Here is a 25632-nt window from a genome sequence, read left to right on the forward strand (position 1 = left end):
ATTTCCATTTGGGGCTTCCCCTGAGGAATCTGGCGTGAAACTGACCCTCACGCTCGCCGCGATGTTGAATTGAATTGCAGCCACCTCTCCTCCCAGCCAAACATGAGGACCAAAGAGGAGGTCACGGCTGCATTATGTGTTGTCAGAATCTGTTGTCCCTCAGCATATTTAGTGTTCATTCCAGCCTGATAATCAAGGTGGCTTTATTCACATCTTGGGCCCAGCTGACAGGAGGAGGAGGAGGAGGAGCAGGAGGAGTTTGAATGTGCTGGATTTCATACACACACACACACACACACACACACACTTTCCAATAGACGGGTCCAGCTGCTTGGTAGGATACTAAATACTCCAAGCCTCCTCCTTCAGGCTCTAGAGTAGCCTTTGTTCTCGCCCGTAAATTGAAATATGATGGATATTTTAAAAGGGCTCTCATTTGAAGGAAGCCAGGAGGGTGGGTGGGTTTTAATGCCTTGGCTGGCAAATTTGCCCACTCCCCACTTTACTTTTTCTTCTTCCTCTGATTTATACGTAGGATAATTAGTGTTAAATGAGGAATAATTACCTGCTTTATTTGTGCTTTATGTGGCCCTAACAAGTTGTTTTGTCTGACAGCTGGTGAATTCCATAGCAAAGACCTACGTCGGGACGAATGCATATATGGCAGTAAGTAAATTATATGAAGATGCTTTGGTTTAAATGAAAACATGGGGTGGGCTCCTCAGCTTTGTCTTTCTTCTTCATTCGTTTCTCTACTGTTTCTCCAATTGCCAAGGAAGGAAGATCTGATTGATACGTGGAAATAACAAGTGGCATAGAAATTTACGATTAAGATCTTGGACTTAAATTCCCCAATATCACCCACCCCCAACTCAAGAGCAGCTTCTTTTAAGCCCTGGAGCATCCTGGTAGACCTCGATGCCATCCTATTTTTGGAGGATAAAATGAGAGGAGACCCCACCCACCCACCCACCCATGGGTGAACGTTGAGAGAAAAGGGAGGAAATGGATGGACGGATGAATGGACAGACAGACAGCTGACAAGGGATGTAATAAAAAAGGCACACCAACAGAATTTCTACACATGCACTGTGACAAAGGCAGCAACTCCCCTCACTCGCCTGTAAAGTAAATAAAAAGGAACAATAGAAAGCCCAGCTCTTCTGCCTGTGTGTGTGTGTGTGTCTAAAAACATGGGGCCCTCAGAATGAAGCCAAGGTAGGCCAAGGTTCTTTATCCATAAAGGTCTGGGGAAGATTCTTTGCTGTAGTATGGCACTTACTAACCTGACCCTCTAACAAAATGGTCTAAGGAAACTGTTTCCGTCTCTGAAACACCATCATCGTGCTGGAAAGTGCAATAGAACAAAGCTGGCTGAGGAATTATGGGAGTTGAAGTCCACAAGTCTTAAAGTTGCCACGGTTGGAGACCCCTACTATAGAAATCATGTGCTGTAGGATGACATGAACCCAAGGACAGACGGTTCTTGCTTGCCTTCAGAAATCGACAGGTAGAAAAGGCAATAGCCCGTTCACAGTGGATGGCTGATGAGAGAACCAGCCCCTCTAGAGAGATTGTGGGCGTATCGATCCCTGAGCCTGAAGTCCACGGCTAATCTAGTGAACGTTCTGGATCTGGAGGCTCAAGAGGACAGGTCTACCTTGGGGCTTAATTGATAGGCGATATGTTTTTCCACGGTGGGGCTGGTGTTGCTCGATTCTTCTCCCTGCTGAACAGATTCACCCTCTTCCTACTCTGTCACACAGGCCAATGTTTAAGATGCTTCGGGAAAGAAAGTTATGGGCAACCGTCAAATATGAGTCAGTTGCCAACTGCCAGAATTTTGATCATGTGATTGTGGGAATGATTCAAGGGTTGTGTGAAAGATGAGCATAGGTCATTTTTTTCAGTGATGTAACTTTGAACAGTCATTAAATGAACTGTTGTAAATTGAGGACTACCTGTATTTATCTTATCTTATTCTGAATTCTCTCTCACTCTCTTTGCTAACTTTTAAGTGAGGGCAGTAGAAGGTATAAAGAAGTTTGAATATGTATTTGTCTTGGGCTGTCTCCTTAAGTGCTCGGTCTAACTTTGGTTTCTCCAAAACAGTAAGTGTCGTCTTCAAAAGAGAAGAGATCTCAAATAATTCATTTTCTTCATCTCCTCTTCTTGTTGGCCTTAAATAGCAGTAGTAATTAAATTGCATTATTTCGTTTAATGTACAAACCTCGATTACACATCCATTTCCCAGGTGTGTCTTCAAGAAATTACTTTTTTTTCATACTGTTTATGGATGACTGTGATGCATCCATCTGCTAATTGAAAAACCAGAGGATTAAAGCTTCTTCAGTTCTCAAATGTCCTTTGTGCTTAACACAATTTGTTTCATCCAAGTTCTTATTTTGGGGAGGTGGGTTGAATCTTGAAAGAAAAACCTGTTATATCACTCAGTGAAACCAGAGAATGTATCCCATTCCAGGCTGAGGTTGAAAAATGTAGCTTGTCTGGAAACTTCATGCCAACCATAAGTTCAGAATGCTGACATGGGCCTGAATAAAATACAGACTTCAAGACTGGTTGAGAGTTCTCTTCCTTTAGAGCAGGGGTCTTCAAACTTGACAGCTTTAAGACTTGTGGACTTCAACTCCCAGAATTCCTCCTCCAGTAATGCTAGCTAAGGGATTCTGGGCGTTGAAGTCCACAAGTCTTAAACTTTGCAAGTTTGAAGAACCTTGATCTATTCTCTCTCTCTCTCTCTCTCTCTCATCTCTCATCTATATCCTATCTATTCTATCTCTCTCTTTTATCTATTCTATCTATTCTATCTATTTTATCTATTCTATCTTTCTTTCCCTCTATCCTATCTATCTCTCTATCTGTTCTACCTCTCTTTTTCTATTCCAGGGGTCTTCAAACTTGACAGCTTTAAGACTTGTGGACTTCAACTCCCAGAATTCCTCCTCCAGTCATGTTAGCTCAGGAATTCTGGGAGTTGAAGTCCACAAGTCTTAAACTTGCCACGTTTGAAGACCCTTGATCTATTCTTTCTATCATCTATCTATCTATCTATCTATCTATCTATCTATCTATCTATCTATCTATCTATCTATCTATCTATCTATCTATCTATCATCCATCTATCTATATCCTATCTATTCTCTCTCTTTCTATCTATTCTACCTCTCTATCTATTCTATCTTTCTCTCCCTCTATCCTATCTATCTATCTATCTATCTATCTATCTATCTATCTATCTATCTATTATCTATCTATCTATCTATCTATCTATCTATCTATCTATCTATCTATCTATCTATCTATCATTCTATTCTATTCTATTCTATTCTATTCTATTCTATTCTATTCTATTCTATTCTATTCTATTCTATTCTACCTCTCTTTCTCTATTCCAAGGGTCTTCAAACTTGACAGCTTTAAGGCTAGTGGACTTCAATTCCCAGAATTCCCCCTCCAGTCATGTTAGCTCAGGAATTATGGAAGTTGACGTCCACATGTCTTAAAGTTGTCAAGGTTGGAGACCCCTGGTTTAGGAGGTTGAAAATGGCTTCTCCAACCTTCTGCCTTTTCAGCAGAGCATCATTGGTTGGCTTTGGGGAAGACGAGGTCTAAGCAATAGGACTGCAGACACAATGCTGTGAAATTGGCCTCGAAGCTTGCTCCTCAATATCATTCTTTGCTTATCGCTGTACAGGTAGTCCTTGACTTACAATTGAGCCCAAAACCTCTGTTGCTAAGCAACACATTTGTTAACCGAGTTTTGTTCTATTTTACGACCTTCCTTGCCGCAGTTGTTAAGAGAATCACTGCCGTTGTTCAGCTAGCAACATGGTTGTTAAGTGAACTTGGCTTCCCCGTTGCCTTTGCTTGGCAGGAGGTCACATAAAGGGGGTCATGTGACCCCAGGACAGTGCAACCGTCATAAATGTGTTGTTACTTGGAGAGCATCTAAATTTTGATCACATGATCACGGGGAATACTGCAACCGTTGTAAATGTGAGAAAAATGGTCATAAGTCACTTTTTCAGTGATGTTATTCCTTAGGACGGTCACTAAGGGAACTATTGTAAGTTGAGGACTACCTGTACTTCTGCAGCAAGCAATTCAAAGGGTGCCGTGCACGAAATGTGCAAGGACAGAGCATGGATCCAAGGCAACTCTTGTGGTTAGAAATGCCTGGAAGCTGAGGAGATGTCCAGCAAGAACACCCAATGCCTTGCTGGATTTAGGAGGGGGAGAAAATGAGCTCTGGGCTGGCGCAGGCCTTGCCAGGATGTCTTCTCATGAGCCCTTAACTTCTCTGGTGGGCATCAAAGTCATCAGAATAGGCACAGGAGGAAGACGCTGCAAGCCAAGGATGTTGAGAGTGGACGGCAGCGGCAGCTCGTGGCTCAGAGAGCAGGGAAGCCATGACGAATCCCAATGTTGTGGCCCACAAGTGGCCAGTGGAGCCGGTGGCAAACTCAGACAGTGAGGAGGTTGGGGAAGAAGTTGGGCCAGTCCTGGAGTCTGGGGAAGGCTCTGATGAGCGCACTGCATCGGAGGCAGAGATGGGGCCAGGGCCGCCTGACAGTTGCCTTTAGAGTCAGAGATCAGTGGGGCAAGAAGAACATCTGGAGCCTGTTCCTGACATGTGCATGCGCAGATCTGCCAGGAGAAGGGAACAGTTAAGGAACAAGGGTTGATGGGGGAATAAAGGCACGGGTGGACAGCGAATGGCCCTTCCCATAGGGAATAAAGAGGAGCCAAAGGGGAGTGATGCTTGCAGGAGACAATTAATTCAATTCATTTGGGTGAAGGTCTGTTCCTGACTTCTTGCCAAGTAAGTTCTGCTCCAGCGTGGCATTTGGAAGATATTGGCCTGGCAACTCTTCAAGCCTGATAAAGGTCTGTAGTTGTGAAATCTCACGAAAGACCGTTTGCTGGGACTTTATTTATTTATTTTATTTTGTCAAATGCTTGCAATATAATAGAAATAAGAATAAACATAAGTTTAAATACATGAAATAGGAACTAATAATTGGGGACAATAGGACAGGGGCGAGAGGCACGATTGTGCGCTTATGCACGCCCTTACAGACCTCTTAGGAATGGGGTGAGATCAGCAGAGGTTAGCTTGAGGGTAAAGGAGGTGGGGTTTGAGCAGGTGACAACATAGCCAGGTAGTGCATTCCAGACATTGACCAATCTGTTGCTGAAATCGTACTTCCTGCAATCAAGTTTGAAGTGATTTACATTTAGTTTATATCTGTGGTGTGCTCTTGTGTTGTTGTGGTTTAAGCTGAAATATTCATTAACTGGTAAGACATTGTAACATATAATTTTATGTACTATGCCCAAGTCCAATCTTAGCTGGCGTAGTTCAAGGTTGTCTAAGCCTAGAATCTCAAGTCCGGTGGTGTAGGGTATTCTGTTGCGAACAGAGGAGTGTAGTACTCTTCTTGTAAAATACTTCTGGACTCGCTCAGTTGTATTAATGTCTGATATACAATGTGGATTCCAGACAGCAGAGCTGCATTCAAGTATTGGTCTGGCAAAGACTTTGCTGGAGAGGAATTCACTTTAAGGGGTTGTTATCGGGAAGTGGAGCCTGCTTCATGATTTTGGGAAGCCTGGGTCGGAACTCCCCCAGGCTGCCAGCTGGATCTCAGCAGAACCTGAAGAGACCCAAGTCCAGATCCTGCACCGAGTGGAATTCAGTTCCCGAGTGCCCTGCCCTGCTCTGGTATCTCTGCCGGCGGCTGCTTGCGGGAGGCTTAAGCCTCTCTCCCGTCTCGAAGGCAACGACTTAAAGGCTTTTCTCTTCAGTGTTTTTTACTTAACATTTACTTGGCGCTAAAAGCTCTTGACCTGGGATTAACAGCTTCAAGGATTTACTTGTTGAGTACGTTGAACTGTCACTAATTTGGGCCCATTTGTTTTCCTCTAAAGGTTTCCTGGGCTTTGTAGGAGCCTGGGAGGAGTTGTACAAGGTGCCTCAACTAGACAGGTGCATTAACAGCTCAGTGGGAAGGAAGTTCTCGCCGCCTCGTCTTATTCTTGCATTTCACATCGCACCTGACCTCAGCGGTGCACACAGCCCAGCTTCTAAGTTCAGGAGTGATTGACGGTTTGGCGTCCCTGGCTGGCTCAAATGGTATTAAACTGTCCCGTAATTGGTACGAGGTTGCCGTCCACATTAGCTCTGGAGCATTTAAAGGGGAAGCTGGGTTCGTGCTTGCTTAATGCAGTCAGGTAATTACAGCACCTACTTGACTCAGGGAGGAGATGATGGAGGAGGAGGAGGAGGAGGAGGAGGAGGAGGAGGAGGAGGAGGAGGAGGCAGAAAACATGTTCTGAGTGGCTCCACGCATTTTACTGTCATTGATGATTGAATATAATTAAGAAGGCTGCAAGTTTCTGGAGATTCTCAGTCATCCAGGTCAAGAGGCAACTGGACTTTCTGGCATAGTCCACATTTTGGACAGAGAGGACCGGTGGTTTGAAGGAGGGGCCAAAGAGGCCATCTGTGTCAAAATTGAACAGCCCTCCCTCAACAGAGGGGGAGGGGTACAACACCATCCATCTCCAGTCTACCACAAAGTCCTTTCAGCAGTTGCAAGAAGGCTCCACACCCATTTGCACCACTCAGGTGACCCTGAGGACACAGGTAAACCTCCAGGTGACCGTAATGACTCGCCAAAAAGGATACAAAGGACCAGCTGTCTGCAAGGAATATCAATCCTTCCATCCCCCAACATCCAGTCAGACCCGAAGAAGCTTCTTGGATGAGAAGCGAAATGTCTTCAAAGAAAAAAACAGAAAGTCCTGTTGCCTCTTGAAAAAAAGCACCTTTGGGACAACCATGACCGGGAGGACTGAGAATCTCTACATTTTAGCTAATACAATTGGGATGAACACCCTTGGAATGGTGTGCGAGTAGGAATGGATTGCCAGAGGAAAAAATTGCAGACTTTAGGAACCATTTGCACCACTTAGGTGACCCCGAGGACAGAGATAAACCTCCAAGTGGCCTCAACGACCCTCAGAAAGGATACAAAGGACCAGCTGTCTTCAAGGAGTGTCAATCCTTTCATCCTTCACCATCCAGTCAGAGCTGAAGAAGCTTCTTGGATGAGAAGCGAAATGTCTTCAAAGAAAAAACAAGAAAGTCCAGTGGCCTCTTTAAAAAAAAACACTTTTGGGACAACGAGGCTGTAACCTGAGCAGAAGTTGCTCATACGATTGGATTTGATTGCTTCTTGTACCCTATGACTATCATTAAGTGTTGTACCTTATGATTCTCAACTCTTGATGAATGTATGTTTTCTTTTATGTGCACTGAGAGCATTTGCACCAAGACAAATTCCTTGTGTGTCCAATCACACTTGGCCAATAAAGAAATCTATTCTATTCTATTCTATTCTATTCTATTCTATTCTATTCTATTCTTATTGTACCCTATGACTATTATTAAGTGTTGTACTTTATGTTTCTTGACTCTTGACGAATGTATTTTCTTTTATGTACACTGAGAGCATTTGCATCAAGACAAATTCCTTGTGTGTCCGATCACACTTGGTCAATAAAGAATTCTGTTCTATTCTATTCAAATCATACTAGGAAACAGTCAATATAAATTGTAAGGATACAAGCAACAAATTTACACTCATACAGTCACAAGCAGGAGGGGATGTGTGATAAGGAGTGATGAGAAGATTAATAGTAATAGTAGTGCAGAGTTTGTAAATAATTTGACAGTGTTGAGGGAATTATTTGTTTAGCAGAGTGATGGCATTTGGGAAAAAACTGTCCTTGTGTCTAGTTGTTCTGGTGTGCAGTGCTCTATAGCATCGTTTTGAGGGAAGGAGTTGAAACAGTTTATGTCCGGGATGTGAGGAGCCTATAGATATTTTCCCAGCCCTCTTTTTGACTCGTGCAGTATCCAGGTCCTCCACGGAAGGCAGGTTAGTAGCCATTGTTTTTTCTGCAGTCCTAATTCCTCTCCGGAGTCTGTGTCTGTCCTGCTGGGTTGCAGAACCAAACCAGACAGTTATAGAGGTGCAGATGACAGACTCCATCATTCCTCTGTAGAACTGGATCAGCAGCTCCTTGGGCAGTTTGAGCTTCCTGAGTTGGCGCAGTCCTCAACATATGAGGCAGTCCTTTTATAGGCAGTTGTGAACATAGGAGCACAATTGGGAGCAGATATTCCACTGCTAAGCAAGGTGGCTGTTCAGTAAGCTGTGCTTGATTTTGGTCACAGCTAATTAAGCAAATCACATGATTGTTAAGCGAATCCAGGCTTCCCACATTGACTTCCTTGTTCGAAGCTGGCTGAAAAGGTCCCAAAATGGCAATCGAGTGCCCCCCCCAAGATGCCCCAACCATCGTCTCTACATGCCGATTATTAAATTTGGATCATGTGACCAAGGGAGTGCTTACAGGGGTCGGAGGCCAGTTGTAGGTCACTTTGTTTCAGGGCCATTATTGTAACTTGGATCAATTGCTAAATGAATGGTGCTCAGTTGAGGACTCCCAGTATGGAGGGACATACTTCCAGTTCTTGAGTTGTTGAGATCGGAAGGGTTGCAGAAGAGATGCTTTGTCTGACCCAGGTGCTGCTTCAGTGGTATCACAGGTATCTTTGCCCAGCATGTTAATCCACAGAACAAGGAGAGGGTGAGATGAGATCACCTCTCCTAAAGTATGTAAGACCACACCTAGAGTACTGCATCCAGTTTTGGTCACCACACTATAACAAAGATGTTGAGACTCTAGAAAGAGTGCAGAGAAGAGCAACCAGGATGATTAGGGGATTACTGGAGGCTAAAACATACGAAGAACGGTTGCAGGAACTGGGTCTGGCTAGTCTAGGAAAGAGAAGGACTAGGGGAGACAGGTTAGCAGTCTTCCAATATTGGAGGGGCTGCCACAGAGAGGAGGAAGGGGGTCAAGCTGTTTTCCAAGGCACCCAAAGGCCAGACAAGGAATAATGGATGGAAACTGAACAAGGAGAGATTCAACCTGGAAATAAGGAGGAATTTTCTGACAGGGAGAACAATCAACCAATGGAACAGAAGTTGCCTTCAGAAGTTGTGGGAGCTTCATCACTGGAGGCTTTCAAGAAGAGACTGGACTGCCATCGGTCAGAAATGGTGTAGGGTCTCCTGCTTGGGCAGGGGGTTGGACTAGATGAGCTACAAAGTCCCTTCCAACTGTTAACCTGTGTCTGAATCTGAGAGCTCCTGCCACAACCTCACAGCTTTAGGCTTTACATTCACCGGGCTTCTGGGTTTTGGGGTGCAGGTGAACCTCTTCAAACACTTCCTCAGGAGTACTGAGGCACAGGGGAGAGAGGCCTGTTCTCAAGTGCATAATGGCCCATGGCTAAGCCTCCACATTCTGCCGAAGCAGCAGGGGGAATCAAAATTAAAATTTGCCGGTATTAATTAGTACCGTAAATGGAGGCAATAAATGCCTTTAGGCACTTCATGAATGTTTGAAACGCGAGTTTTTGTTTCTTGCATAATTTACAAGCTATCATGCTACTATTTCTTGGCATTTCATTTGGTTCAACTGTCCCCTTCCTCTGTTTGTTTTTAACAGCCAGAACGAATTTCCGGAGAACAGTACGGCATCCATTCTGATGTATGGAGTCTGGGAATTTCCTTCATGGAGGTGAGTGTCTTACCTGTTGTTGTTGTTTTCTTTTGTTCCCCCTCCCCCCCCCCCCAAAAAAATAACACCTTTAATTCTGAACTGCAAATGAAAGAAAGAACAAAAAGGAATCTTTCATCAGTCTTTGGCTGGGAGAAGAACCATTAAGGTGGGTCTCCAAGACAATGTCCAGGTCTTCAATCTTAGCTTCTCTTGGTCTCTTCTAAGAAGAGAAAGTATTTGAATGAGGGTTTTGTAGAGGGTTTGCCAAGTCTTAGGCTGCAACTGCTGAGATGTTACAGCTGCAGTGGTGCCTTTATCCCAAGTCACCAAAGGTCACGGCTGTTAAAGACGGCTGGGTCAGGGACCTGAAGTCGATGCTGGAATTTCCTGCTCTGAACAGTTCCATTTTTAGTTCACTAGGTCAGGGGCCTCCAACCTTGGCACCTTTTCAGTCTGGAGGTGTGCTGTAGATAAACAGTAAAGACTAAAACTAACTGAATAGCAGTTAACTATATAACTAAGATAAACAGTTATCTATATAACTAAGAGAAACAGTAAATAGTAACATAGCTAACTGTTTCTCTTAGTTATATAGTTAACTGCTATTCAGTTAGTTTTAGTCTTTACTGTTTATCTTAGTTATACTGTTACTTGCTCTTTAGTTAATAGTGGAATTTATAATTCCAGGCGGGGAGTATGCTGTCCAGCCAGGTATAGTTAGTTAGGAATTGGGAGCGGTCCCCTTAAGGGAATGCATCCTGGTAAATACAGTTAAGGTATCCTGGGAAATGTAGTTCATGTCATGTGGCCACATCTGTAACCCTGATTGGTCACTGAATTGACCCTTGGTGGGTTGGGGGAGGCTCCCTCACTCTTGCCTGAACACAACCTCATGGTAGCCCCTCTACCCCCTGATTCTACGACAATGGGATGAAATATGGGATAGAAAGTTTACTATCATTTACACTATGATTTCAACTGTGCAAAGAATTGGACATTAGTTGCATCTCAACATAACTGTGAGTTACCTTGAGGATACCTAATATAATCCAATAAAAGAAACTTTGTATGGAAGAATTTGTAGAGTTATCTATCTGTCTTTAAATTCAGCAAGTGAACCAAAAGACAGAATAGGAGGACTTCAATTCCCAGAATTCCCCAGCCAGCAAAGCTCCAGACTTAAAGTTGCCACGGTTGGAGACCCCTGACCTAGGAAGTAAAAGCTGAAGAGGTTCTTTCCAATGTATGTTTTATTGGGGGGAAAAGACTGCAGTTTTAAAATAGGATACAGTCTTGTTCTCTCTCATGTCGTGATATTCATAAATTCTTTGGAACTTATTTATTACTCCCATTTGTTCTTTTCGAGGAACCGATTTCTGAGTTCCCAGGTAAAGAATCCTGGTCTGATACTTCTGTTGAGTTATGGATCACAAAATAAATAAATCACAAGGCAGCTTAAATTAATCCAGGAGCTGGAGAAATTCAACTTCCAACCTGTAGCTGATGATCCCTCCTGAACAAGCAGTGTGGTGTTTTGTGTGCAAATGACAAACGACATCCAAAGGGCAAAAAAAAAAATGCAAATTGGACGGTTGAAAGGATGGCGCTAAGGGTTGACACTTTAAAATAAGTATATAAAGTTGAGTAGACCTTGGAATCTTGCAGTTATCTGCAGCTGACACAAAAGAATATATCGATAGAAAAATCAGTCAAGAATGAGAGCAAATGTTTGTATTAATGTAATTGTAACTTATAAGATGCCATGAGCGTTCTTATTCAGCTTCAAGGGGATTGAAACCAGAGTGGGTTTTCCACCCAGAAAATCTGGATAAAGCTCATTCAAAGGTCTCTAATCCCCCCCTCTTTGCTTCTCTTCTCTGTGTTCTTTCCAGTCCATCCTCTAATTGTGACAACTAGAACTGGACACAATATCCCATAGTTGGTCTGACCTGTGCAACATAGCACTTCCCTTAGACCAGAGGTCTCCAAACTTGGCAACTTTAAGACTTGTGGACTTCAACTCCCAGAATTCTCCAGCCAGCTATGCTGGGAGTTGAAGTCCACAAGTCTTAAAGTTGCCAAGTTTGGGGACCCCTGCCTCAGATCTTCATGCAGCCCCAAACCACAAGGGCTCTTCTGGCAACTGAAGCACGTTGCTAGTGAATGCTTCATCTGCATCTACCAAGATACGCAGAGATTTCTCATCAGTGCAACCGCCAAGCCAGCTACCACTTACAACTCTTAACTGTGCACCTGGTTTTTCCTGCCTAAATGCAGAACCTTACATTTCTCACCACCAAAAAGTATTCCGTTGGATAGGGCCCAATGTTCAAGTCTATCGGTACCTTTTGAACCCCGAGCTTTTCTGTTGAGATATTGGCTCCCCTCCCTCCCTCCCTCCCTCCCCGGCTATGTGTCAATCATAGATTTTATGGGCATCCCTTCCATGCCTTCATCTAAAACATCTCTGAAGATCTTGAAGAGCATTTGAACCTTACCCTCTTTCATTTGGGATATGAAGTCTACTTATGGTCAGCATTCTGTCTTGAAATGTACTTCTCGAAAGAAATAATACAACAAATATAAGGGGCTTAAATGGGTTTCCTGATTTCTGTTTCTATGAAAAGAGATTATGGAAGAAGAAGAAAAATGAGAACAAAATGTACCCTCTTTGGGGACCTGGTTATGAATCCTGTAATATTGTGCGGGGACTGGCATTTTTATCTCCGTTGCCATAATAGCCCCAACCACTTCTTGTCACAACTCTTTGAGTTGTATTTGAGATTTTGCCATTCCTCTTGTCATCCAGCCGTGGCATTGTTCTGTTCATTTCTTTGCCCCTGTGTTCAGGCTCAGGTTGATAAACCAGAAGTCATCATTTGTGTCCTCACTCATCTTCAAAGATGTGGCTACAGTCCTGAAGAGTTGTGGTCTTAGTGTGGTTTTCTTCAGCATTTTCTGTCAAGTGCTGGGAAAATCAGGAGATTCAGGCAGTTCAAATGAGTATAAAGATTTATTGCAACTCTACAAGAATGTGAACTACTAACGGTCAAAGGAAATTAGCGAGAGATAAGAAAGGCATTCAAGCTGGGCTGGACTTAGATTTATTGTGGGTGCACAGGGACTCATGAGTGATGACACGTTTGACTCCTCCCTTGGTCACATTTGACTCCTCGCCTGGTCATCTCTTACATTTTCAACAGTCAAATTTGGTGATTGACTGACATCCCAACAGAAGCAGGATGGCTTTTGCATCTCAGAGACGGGGTAGAGTTGATGCCCACAACTCTAGAATGGCCTAGAATTGATGCATTACTAGACCAGGTGGCATGACTCATACCCCTTTTCATTCCACTCCTGTAAACCTTAATCATGCGCTGCTCAACTTTTAACTCTGCATCTCTTTCTGAAAGATAGGAGGTCAGTATTAAGTAATTCCATTTAAAGTAGCATTATTTCCTCATTCTTAGTCTAAAGATTTCAAGTAGTTGTTAATTGAACGCATTAGATGGATTTAGGCACATTTCAGTAGTTACGGTATGATTTGTTTTAAATTGCTTTAACTGTTTTCTCTACCACATTTTCAACTTTTCCCAGACTAATAAAAATCATCCTTTTATAACCAACTATCCAAGGAACCATCAGTGATTTGGTGGCTTTAAATCACTCTATTATAAGAGACAGACTAAAAAAAAAAATAAGGGTGGCATCCTTTAAAATACTTTTCAAATGAAATGCCTTGTAGCTTGAAAGCCGTTCCTTCCTGTGATTTCAGGAGCCCCTGAGAACAATGTTTCTCAACTTTGCCAACTAGGAGATGGGTGGGCTTCAATTCCCAGAATTCTGGAAGTCCACTCACGTTCAAGTTGCCACAATTGGGAAACACCGTGTCATGCCCCCGTCAGAGCCTGAATCTGCCGGAACTGGTACAGACGGAGATCGAGAGAGCGGCTTCGTTGGCTTGGGAGGAAAATGGGGAGGAGCAGGCCCAGTCAGGCCAGGGCCTTTCAGGATTGGGATGGCTTGTAGGCAGGGAGGAAGGGGGGACAGGATGACCAAGAGAGTCTAAGCAGTGAACATGAGAGACATAGTTCAGGTGATGAGCAAGGGCCTCCCCCTCCTGATCCGAGAGCACGGAGAGTGGAGAGAAGGCGAGAACAGTGCAGACTGCCCCGGCTGCTCGGAAGGAGAGCACCCCGCCCCTCTTCACAAGGCACACCTGGGATCTAAGACTTTAAGGAGACGCTGTGGGGAGGGGCATTTGTCAGGAACAAATGCTGAATTCCTGGAGTGTTGAGTGCCGACGTTTGAACGCTCCTGGATTCCTTGCATTCTTTCTGGATTTCTGGATTACTTTCGTGCCTCTTTGCTTCCTGGGCTCCTCGACTTGCCCTGCTGGATTTCTTGTTTTGCAGCCGTGGTGCTCTCACAGCATTGGGCTGGACTATTTGCAGCCAGAGGCTGCTTGAGGGGTGTATGTGTGTGTGTGTGTGTGTGTGAGATATCACTTTGCTCTGGGACTTGCCAGAAATGGGGAGCGTTTTGGGGAAATTTAGAGCAATAAAGGGGTGGTTTGAACTGCCAGTTGCCTGTGTTATTTCTGTGCCGTGCCGCCAGGTCATCACACGTTGCCAAGATTGTGCAAGGCTGCCAAAAGCACTAGATTATGTTGCCAAGAAATATTCCAAACAAAAAGTCTTAAAACACCAACCAAGATAGTCCGAACTTCCACAAGGCTTGAGTGCAAGAACTTCTTTGCTTCCTGCAAAGAACTCCAGTTTCTCAGCTGGCTTTTATCTCTTAAGGGAGGGGCCATTACCTTGCAACTGTACTCCCGAGTTGCCCGTGCTGCTGCAGCTGCTCTTTCCTTCGAGCAGCCCTGCACGCATGCACACTGGGCACAGGCTCCTCAGGGGGCTCTTCCTCACTGCTGCCAGCCGCCACAATCTCCAGTCTCCATTCCACTCCCTGATGGTCCTGGCCCCATCCCTGCATCACACGCCAGTCCCTCATGTGAGTCCTCGCTATCCGAGACCTCAGCCGTCCACACCTGCTGCTGGTGAACCACAACAGATATCCCCCCAAAAGGGAGAAAGAGTTCCTTTCTTTCTCTTTTTTTCAATTGGATCAAAGCCCTTACATCAGGGGTTCCCCAAGCGCCAGGCTGTGGCCCACCCCCAGGCTTTGAGCCTGTCAAAGATGACTGGCTTTCTTCATTGCCTGCATCAACTTCCGGCTTGCCGTTTGCCAAACAGAAACTGGTGGGTTTTTTGTTAAATTTCTAGGGTGTGGGGAGGCTAAGGAATGCACGGAGAGCCTTCCTGCCACTCGAGAGGAGATATCCACCAAGGCCAGGTTCTCAGAGATACCAGCTGGCGAAGAATGTTTCCATAAAACAAAAGGACTGAGTCAGGTGAAGCTCCATTCAAAATCCAAGAAAGAAAACCGTAGACTCCATTGTTCTAGAGAAAAGGACTTTTACTGGAAATCAAGTGGTAGCATCAAAAAGAATTCGAGATCTGAGGCATTAGGCGCAAAAATCACATATACAAAGTTATGACAAAGTTCCCACCCACAATAGTTCAAACTGGCCATCCAATCTGAGATAATGTCATGTGTGGCATCTTTAGCTGGTGATTCAGACGCCTGGCCGTTGACCTTGGCCTGGATAGATAAGATGCTACAGCTGCAGCAGTAAGCAAGTAAGCATAAACAAGAAAGTTTTCCCAAGTTTTTCATTTCACCAACTCAAGCCTCCAGCACTCTTCCCAGTTTATCCTCCCTCCCCCCGTTACTATGGCAGCCAGAAAGACAAGCAGAAGAAAGATTCTTGAAGGCTGACAGACTGAGTGTAATTGGTGGACAATGAACCAGGGATGAAAATGGGGTTTTACCAAAGTTTCATGGGAAAACTTCAGAGCTGACTTTGCATCTGCTGGGCCTGAATGGATCTTTCAATGAAGTTTTACTCGTGGTAGTTCCTGCGTGCCAAGAGTTTCTTTTTTTGGATGTGCCAAATGGGATGGTTGACAGAACCGTTTGGAACCTGGCGGTGGAAATGCATCTGCGCACACACATAGTTGCCTCACTGCTTGCACCAAAACAGACAAACACACACACACACACACACCAGTCTGCAAAGCTGGAAAGATTGGAGATCTCTGCCTCACATCATTGATTGGACTATATTTTTCCATAAAGTTAATACCAAAAGCCATTTATTTAGCACAAAGATGGCATATAAATAGCACGCTTTTTACTGTTGTTAAAGTACTGTATTTTTATTCCAAACTGGATAATGTCATTTATTCTTATTCAGGAATTATATTTCACTTAATTCAGTATAGACAACAGCTGTTTACATATGCCCCAATATGGTTTTTATTTATAACATTAATAAAACTCTTCTTCCAATCAGAATTCCAAAACTGCGTAACAGTATAACTAACATATTTTTAAAAAAGCGATTAAAATATGGCAAAGCAGTAGCATGAAGCAATTGTGATGAAGAATAGCAATTAAAAATGATGAGACAAACAGGAAGAGGGTATGAAGTAAACTATCTTGATAAATAAAAGCACGAAAAGCCGACTCACATCTTTATGAAAAACTACTTAATGGAGCCATCTTGCTCTATGAAGAATTCGAGAGTCATAACTGGAGAATATCTTGATAAGAAACTAGCATTTAAAACTGAGGAATATCTTGGTTGGAGCTGTGATGGATTAGTGGGTTATTTGTGTTCCACTAAAGGGAAGAAAGGTTAACTGGACGCTTCCTTCAAGGATGATGACTCAGAAAGCTAAGAAAATCTGGAGTGAGATGTGTCAACAAAAACACTGTACAGGTAGCCCTCGACTTAATGACCTCAGTTGAGCCCAACATTTCTTTTCTTGTTTTAAAATGATTTTTATTGAACAAATTTTCTTGTATACAACACCATTTCCATTCATTACAACGCTTTTGTGACGGTATACATATTTTTACATAAATCTTAACTATCCATACACTTGTCTATGTTGCTTAATCTATTTTTATCTACTATATCTTTTACCTTATTATCTTATTTTCCTCTTCTCTATTCAACTTTGTATCTATTATTTAGCCAATCATACAGTATATTCCACGTCAAATAATAATCCGTTTTCTATCTTTCCTTTATCTCCATGGTCAACTTACTCACCTCGGCACATTCTACTATTTTATCACATTTTCCTCTGGTGGCATACTATCATTATTCCAATTCTGTGCATAAGTTATTCTTGCCGCCGTTAATAAATGTAGCATTAAATTATCTGCTGAGCCCAACATTTCTGTTGCAAAGCGAGACATTGGTTAAATGAATTCTGCCCCATTTTACGACCTTTCTTGCCACTGTTGTTAAGTAAATCAACACAGTTGTTAACGTGAACCTGGATTCCTCTTGGCTTTGTCAGAAGGTTGTAAACAGTGGATTACATAATCCTTAGGACACTGCAACCATCATAAATAGGATGAATTTTGATCACATGACCATCTGAATTTTGATCACATGACCATGTGGATGCTGCAATGGTCGTAAAGTGAAAAACAGTCATAAGTCACTTTTTTCAGTGTCATTGTAACCTTGAATGGTTATTATATGAAAAGTTATAAGTCTAGTTTGAATGCGCAAAAGAGAAGACAGGTGCTAGTAAGTTTATAAAATATAAATTAGTCTACTAGCTAGCACAGAATTCCATACAGCTAATATCCCTGAGCCACACAATATTGTTCCTATTGGTTTGTGATGCCATTTGACACTGACAAGGAGGACAGCTTGCTTCCTGGAGAAGGGATGCATATCTTCCTTTATCTTGTTCACTTGCAGCTTTTCCCTCTCCATGGGGGAAAAACTTCTGTTCTCTCTGGAAGGGAATTCTGGCAGGTTGAAGACAATCAAGAAGTTGTGTTTTGAGGGGGTGGCAAAGCACATAGTACAAAAAGTGGGTTAAGATTCTCCTTAGAACTTGCAGGAAGAAGGATTTTCTGGTTAGCAAGTGATCAGGGCTTCCGTGAAGACGCTTTTGTCAATCTTGGGGACTTTAACTCCTTCCCTCAAAACAACGCTATATAGAGCACTGCACACCAGAACAACTAGACCCAAGGACACTTTTTCCCCCAACGCCATCGCTCTGCTAAACAAATAAATCCCTCAACCCTGTCCAACTATTTACAAAGTCTACTACTATCACTACTACTATCACTATTAATCTTCTCATCGCTCCTTATCGTCCATCCCCTCCCACTTGTGACTGTATGACTGTAACTTTGTCGCTCGTATCCTTACGATTTATATTGACTGTTTCCTAGTAGGATTTGATTGCTTATTGTTCCCTATGACTATCATTAAGTGTTGGACCTTATGATTCTTGATGGATGTCTCTTTTATGTACACTGAGAGCATTTGCACCAAGACAAATTCCTTGTGTGTTCAATCCCACTTGGCCAGTAAAGAATTCTAGATTTAAGACAGGCGGACTTCAACTCCCAGTGTTTCTCAGCCAGCAAGCATTCCAGCATTCGAGTTCTGCATGAGGCAAGTTGAAGGAAGAAAATTGATCAGGGCTCAACATAGTAGGGACCTTCAGTGATGCGTTAAAAGTTAACTTTCTGGGACAAAGTTTAAAGGACAAAAATGCCATTCTCTAGCTTTAAGGAATGTATTGAAGACCAAGGCTCTTGGAAACTTTCCCCCACCCGCTTCCCACTAAGAAAATATGCTTCTGAGAAGTTGGATCACATTGAGACCTTTCTGAATAAAGTAGAATGGGCTTACTTTTCAAAGCTGGTTATTTTAAAACTCTGGTTTTATCTCTTTTGACTCTTTGAGGAAGTGCTCAGCTTTTGGTGAATTTTAAGTAGAAGAGCTAGAGAAAAACCATAAAAATATCGTTTCTTTGGGAGCCTTTGTTTATGGTTCTCATGCAGATAGAAAGCTGGAGAGGGCATTTTGGTCAGTCTTAGAGAAATGGCATGACATAGAGGAAGATCTCTGAATAGAAAATTGGGTTAAATACAACTGGACAAAAACACCCCTTTAAAGCAAAGTTCTAAGAAGCAGATTGGGAGAATTGGGATATTCCCTTTCAGGCAGGGGTGGGATTCAAATTTCTTAACAACTGGTTCTATGGGTGTGGCCTAATTTGTGGGTGTGGCTTGTGGTCACGTGGCTGGGTGGGCATGGCTTGTGTGTAAATATTGTAAATATTTATGTAAATATTGAATTTTTTTATTGCAAAAAGAGCAACTTTTACCCAAAAGCAGGCAGGCAGATTGAGTTGCTTGCAGAATCACAGATTCACTCGCAGATCTGTCTTTCTGCAATCTGCTGCCTCAGTCTGCCCTGAAAAATAGAAGCGTCCGTCCTAAAGAAAGTTCAGCTCTGCTCTCGGGCCACTTGTCCCCCGCCCCCCCCGCAACCCCCCGAATACCACGGCTGACTGAGCCTCAGGGAGGCCTCCTGGGTGAAGGCGAAGCAGTACAACAGCCATTTAGGTTAGGTAGAAAGCAAGAAATCAGATGATTTCCTGCTTTCTGGCTAATCTAAATCACGTGGAACAGCTGATCGTTGGGGAGGGAAAGGAAAAATAGCAACTTATCAAAAATCAGGTCAAGGCACAATGCAGGCAAGTTGGATGGTGCGCATGCGAGATAAGGAGTGACTCGGCGGGGCGGGGCCAGCCAGTGGTGCGATTTTCTGGTTCTCCGAACTGTGCAAAATCGTAAGAACCGGTTCTATAGAACCAGTCCGAACAGGTAGAATCCCACCCCGCTTTCAAGTCATGCATATATTGAGAGCAACGCCTGCTTTTTGGATTGGTAAATGATGGAGCTTGAGAGACAGGGAGAGATTGGCTATTCTGGGTTGACTTTGCCAAATGGAGGTCATCTACGTGACAATGGATGATGTTGTCCAGCTTTTAAGGTGGTTCACTGGTGGCAAAGTGGAGAGCAGAGTCCAGTGCCCAAGGCCTGGGTCATGAATACATAATGGCCTCTGCGGCGGGTAAAGACCCATCAGAAAATCAGGGCTGGAAGAAGTCGCCTCCAGAGTGTTATCAATCACCCAGTGACCAGAACTTCTAGTAATTAGTGTATTTTATGGGGCTCCGCTTCAGTGGCTTGGAAGCACATATGCTCCAGTCATAGCAGAACTTAGCCGGAGTAATATTCCAGCATGATTTATCCACTTGGTGCACTGGGAAGTAACCCCACATGTATTAGGGGAACGTTATGTACTAAACTGCAATAAAGTGGGAAGTTTAGGTAAAGTTGGTCCAGGTTGAGACCTCAAACTATCCATCTTTCTCTTGACTTCATTGCCAGGGAACCATACAAAGGTTGGGTTCCAGAGAGACAAATAAGGTAATTACTTCAACAAAGCAAAGGAAGGAAAGATGCACAGAGATGGTACAAATCCATAAACTCTTTTAAGTTCCCAACACTTAGGCAAAGGTGTTGCTGCATTTTGATTTGCAGAAAGGGGATAACAAGATGGACCAGCCCAGCCTCTGGTCTCCCTGGGGGAGAGGAGTGTCCAGGGCCCTTTCTTTTCAGACACACACACACACACACCCCGCAAAGCTAGAATAAACAAGAAAACCTCACTGGTGACTTGTGGGAGGGGGGGGGAGAACGGACTCCTCCTTCATTAATTCCACATCGGGTCCCTAATTAGAGTTTAGTTTACTTTACTTTATTGTCATTGCATCTTGTGCGACGAAATTAAATGCCATCTTTCTATGAAAATAAACACAAACACACATCCTTCACATTCTATACATTGAATTGAAACCCCCTGATATTGCATTCATGTTGCACTATACAGTAGAATTCAACAGAGCTACTGTCCTGGGATAGAAGCTGTTTTTCAGCCTATTTGTCCTTATTTTTATTGTCCTGTACCGTCTGCCAGGTGGTAATAGTTCAAAAAAAAAAAAGGGTTCCCAGGATGAGATGGATCTTTGAGAATGTTTTGAACTTTCTTGAAGCAGCGGGAGCTATAAAGCTCTTCCAAAGAGGGGAGAGGGCAACCCATGATCCTCTGGGCAATGACGTTCACCCTCTGGAGTGCTTTCCTATCTGCCCCTGTGCAATTGGCAAACCATACAGAGAGGTGCAGCAAGTTAAGATACTCTCTCTGGTGCAGCGGTAGAAGTTCACCAGCATTTTCTCATTCAATTGTTGTTTTCTGAGAAGCCTCAGGTAGTAGAATCTCTGCTGGGCCCTTTTGACCACGGCTGCAATGGGGGCACCCCAGGTCAGGTCCTCTTCTAGGGTAACCCCCAGAAACTTAAAACTGGCCACTTGCTCCACTCGGTCTCCGTGGATAAGCAAGGGCTGGGGGTCTGATCTGTTCCTTCTACAGTCCACTATAAGCTCCTTGGTCTTATTGGTTGGGATCCAGACTTGTGACTCAAATGTCCTGAAAGGACATTCATATGTGTTGGCTTAAAATTTATCCCATAATAGTAGCAATAATGCCATTGTTATATTTCTGAGGAGGTTTTGCCAGGAGGAGTCATCAAATATTTTGGGGCTACATTTTTTGTGTGTAAATTATTATTTTTTTGTAAATCAGGCATTCAAGAGCCTCCGGTGGCATGTTGGAGAAATAATGAAGCCCTTGGTTTTTGAGGGGGAAAAGTGTTGATTATGCTGTTTTACTCAACAGAGGTTATACCCCTTTGGAAATGAGATGCGAGAAACCCTGCCACCCAAAATGGGTGATGGTTTGTCAAGGTCAGCCGCATGATGGTGGTGGGCTCTGGCAGCCCTCCAAGTGGGCTGAGGGACGTGGGGTGCCCAGACCTCTTGCCTAGAGTGAGGTCCAGAGTGCAAGGAGAAACATTCAGTCGCCCAACTCCACCCTGAAACAAGGGATGCCAGGGTCTACTTGATCTGTGTAAGCAAATAAAGAAATGGCTGAATGGTTCTTGGGCTTAGCCTGAACTCCTTTGCCAGAAGCTCTGTTTGTAGTCCAGATCTCTGCATCCTATACAGCAGGGGTCTCCAACCTTGGCAACTTTAAGACTTGTGGACTTCAACTCCCAGAGTTCCTCAGCCAGCTTTGCTGGCTGAGGAACTCTGGGAATTGAAGTCCACAAGTCTTAAAGTTGCCAAGGTTACAGGACGGCCGGCCTTGGCTTAAGAGCTTTCGCTTAGCAGGCCTTCCAAGTTACAACTGACACCCCCACCCCAGACTACTTACTTACAACTCGGTTTTGAAGTTATGTGATCCTCTTTTGAGCGCTTGGAAATCGGCTCCCCTTTTTATTTGTTTGTTTGTTTATTTGTTTTTATTTTATGTATCTATTTGATTTGTCAATCGCTTACAAGATAATAGGTATAAAGATAAACACAAGTCAGGAAACAGAAAACAGGCACAAATAAACGGGGACAATAGGACAGGGACGGTAGGCACGAGATTAACATTTCATCCTTATTCCCAGGAAGGATGAACTATATAATCCTTATTGGGTAGACAATAACTTTTTTTTATGTTTGGGTTATAAAGGGGATTTTTATTCTGGATCAGGTCATTTTTAATGGCATGTTCGATTCTTTTGAGAGGTTACCCCCCAAAAATGCAGCCCGTTTCAAACTGTTGAATATTTAAATTTAAATTTACCTAAACAAAAGCATGTGGCCTTGGAACCGCCTGTAATTTTGAGTGGGTTGATAAAGGCTATGCCCCCCTCTTATCGGATCCTCCCCTATGCAGGATCTCTTCCCCTGCCCAGGTGATCCTTTACATACCATTACAGAACTGAGAAACATTAGGACTAAACATTAGGACTTTTTTAAACGGAGGTAAGTGAGCCTGTTTTCCCTGCTGTGGGGTGGTCTCCCTGTCTGGATGCCAGCCCTGCCTGTTTACCTGTCTCCCATTACTACCCAGTCCCCCAACCCACAGGAAGGGGTGGTACATTCCACAAGTCACCCACTAAAGATCTTTGCAATGTTAAAAATGGAAGCTTTCCTCCCTCGGCTGCCTGGTGGGCTTTGTTTTTAAGCCAGGCACTTTGGAATGCAGCTGCGCAGTTCGGGGCAGAAGATTAAATTAATTTGTAACCCTTTCCTCCCATTTGGAGGGGGTTTAGTAAATCCTCCCCCTTTAATTGAAACCCTATTTCAAGGTGGCTTCTGCTGCTGTTGCTCTCTTCCCAATTTAACCTCCCGAGCACTTAAACGTGGGTAAATTGCAGTTATATCCTCACGGATTCTTTTTAAAATTGTGCCATAAGGGGACGGCGGAATTGGTAGAGATAAAAAGGGGAAATGACATGGCTTCTCTTTGCAGTATTTAATATTTATCAGGGCTTTTGTCGGGGGACTGTTAAGGTGATTTTAAACCTTGTACCTGAAAATCTACAAATTGATCTTGGGAATGAAATCTCTACGCCCGTGGTTTCAGGTAATCCAGTTGTTATGTTTGGGTTTTAAAGAGAGACAGGGAAAAAAAAACAACCCACTTTCCAGCGTCTGCTTTGCTCCAAACGTGCCGCTTTTTTCCTCTAAATGGAGAGTTTAGCAGCAGTGCACAATCTAAATGCAAAATCTTGAGATGGAAATTTAATTGTGTAAAATGTGCACAAAGTAATTAAGAACAAATTTTAGAACATTTCAGACTATAAAGTACTTCTTTAGCTCGATCACAAGCAGTATTGTAAGTGCTTATTTTCAATTTGCAGTTATGCTGAGAAACATGGAATGTGACTAAATAAAGCCATCCTCTGCTTTTCAGAATAACTGTAAATTAAAAAAACAAAGTTGCAAGTCGCACAGACTTAATCTGGGGGGGTGTAGAGGGTGGGGGAGGCTTTATAGCACCCTTATCAAAAACAGCATTGCAAAGGGCATGGGGCTCAAATCCTAATAATTATTAATTTTGTGAATAAATGCGTTTGATCTCAGACTGACAACTTTAGGGAATTCTACCTGTTGGACCATCTAGTCCAGCCCAAATAGTGAACTAAAGAGATCTGCCTGAGAGACCAGAACAACCTGTCAGGGTTCCAAGTAACACACTCAACGTTATCAAAACCCTGAGGCTAAGGTGCTCCTCAAAGTTCAGATTTATTAGGCATATCATATCTGGCAAATCTGGTGAAAACCCGACTCTGAAAGTCCTGTGGTTTTCTCCACCCAAATTAAAAATCAAAGTTCTTTCCCCCAGCCCATATGTCTGTCACCTGGTCACCATCTAAACTCCAGTTGGTTTCAGTCCACGCCTTCCCAACACCTGGTGAGAATGTCCTTGGTTCCCAGGGGAAAGAATCTTGTTATGGCTACAAATCCCCCAGCTATCTCTATCAACCCCCCTCCCATTCCCATGGCTACAGCCAGCCCTACTGTGGCAGCCTTGAAGGTGCTTCAAAATGGCTTCCGGGTTGACAGAAGCAATGCTTCCTATAAAACTCCAGGTCAGGTTTCCTTAAAAGTTCTAGCAACTTTGTTTTAGATCACATTTGTCTAACGCAGAGGCCTCCAAACTTGACTACTTTAAGACTTGGGGACTTCAACTTCTCAAATTCTCCAGCCAGCTATTGAAGTCCACAAGTCTTAAATTGCCAAGTTTGGGTACCCCTGGTCTAATGTGTTCCAGCTAAAGTCCCTTCAGATGGTTAGAACTTAGAATAACAGAGTTGGAAGGGACCTTATGCTTTCAGTTGTGCAACCAATGCACCTGGAAGACAACCAGGCAAGGAAGCCTGCACTAGACAATCATTCTAAACATTGTGACTAAGGTTAAAGCTTTCTAAAATATCAATTAATTATCAATATCTATATACATAGAGCATGTTTTGGACTAAGAATCATGGTTGAACAAGCTAAAATGAGTACAAAGGCCAAAGACAACACAATCACATGGAAAATGTAGATGGTAGTAAGTTCATGTTATTAAAATTAGTTAGATTTCGTATAATTAACATATAGGTTCTATGCATGAAGAAACCCGTATTTTGGATGAAGTATCAATATTTAGATTATGATCTAAGAATGGTTTCCAATTTAACCTGAAACTTCTTTTAATGTAGAAGAATCAAAGATGGTTCTCAAGGAACAGGTCTCAGGCCTATTGATGGCCATGGAGGTCATGTTGAGAACTTGGGACGTAAGAGCTACCTACCTTGGTACCTGACAGAGAGACCGGAATGTCTTTAGTTGCTCTGTTGTCTCAGATCTTACCTTGTTTTGGCTTGGGGGTAGAATTTCCAGTATCTTCATATCGCCTGTGGTTTGGTCCGGTGTCCTTGGTCCTGTCTTGCTGGCAGAGGTCACACTTAACCAACATCATCTCTTGGGTATTTCCCCAGGGGCTTTCAGAGGTGAGGCTGAGGAGGTTATTGGTCAGCCACTGCCTGTTTTCTGCATTGTCTTGCCAATGGTCAAGAAGAGGCGCCTCTTCCTGCAACCTCAGCCTGTGGCAGGCAACTCTGCTTTAAAGGAATGTTCTGGAGTTCTGGAGCAGAGGGCGACAAATTAGAATGATTAGGATTTAAAATAAGATGTTCCTGGGTGGGGGAATAGATACGCTAAGTGGCTGAGCCAGAAGGATTCCAGAGGTGAGGCGGAAGACAGGACTCTGTTCTCAAACTTACAACGTGCTATCAAGACTTTTCGGGTTACCTTCTCGCTGTGCTTTTCTGTTTTCCGTTTCCTTTTGAGGGTTATAAATCAGTGGAGTCCACACTGCTCATGTTATGCAGGAACAATGCAAAGCCCTAATTTGTTTTATCTGAGAGCTTCTCTTCCCCCGCCCTCCAATCTTTTGGCTTCCATGCTTTAGCTGTTAGCCTATTTATAAATCTAAATCTACATACAGAGGTCATTGGTTGGCTGAACTTAAAACCATTTTACTCAGTAAATTTAATTAAGAAAATACAGTGCAACTCATAAGCAAATGAGTTTTTCCTAGTTTTAAACCAAACCATCCTCTCGAGT

General features: G+C 43.3%; 1 protein-coding gene across 3 annotated transcripts in view; it reads left to right on the top strand.

Moving 5' to 3' along the window:
• The window catches only part of MAP2K5 (mitogen-activated protein kinase kinase 5), a 156695-nt gene that overhangs the window by 62007 nt on the left and 69056 nt on the right, over positions 1 to 25632 (top strand). For all 3 annotated transcript variants that reach the window (XM_087972951.1, XM_087972952.1, XM_087972953.1), the window contains 2 exons: positions 616 to 666; positions 9610 to 9681. In XM_087972951.1, the coding sequence (XP_087829077.1) occupies positions 616 to 666; positions 9610 to 9681 (123 nt within the window). The remainder of the gene's footprint in view (positions 1 to 615; positions 667 to 9609; positions 9682 to 25632) is intronic.

Source organism: Notechis scutatus, chromosome 11 (assembly GCF_049901735.1).
Source record: "Notechis scutatus isolate UNSWTSFEM ecotype Mainland chromosome 11, rNotScu1.2, whole genome shotgun sequence".
NCBI classification, from domain to species: Eukaryota; Metazoa; Chordata; class Lepidosauria; order Squamata; family Elapidae; genus Notechis; species Notechis scutatus.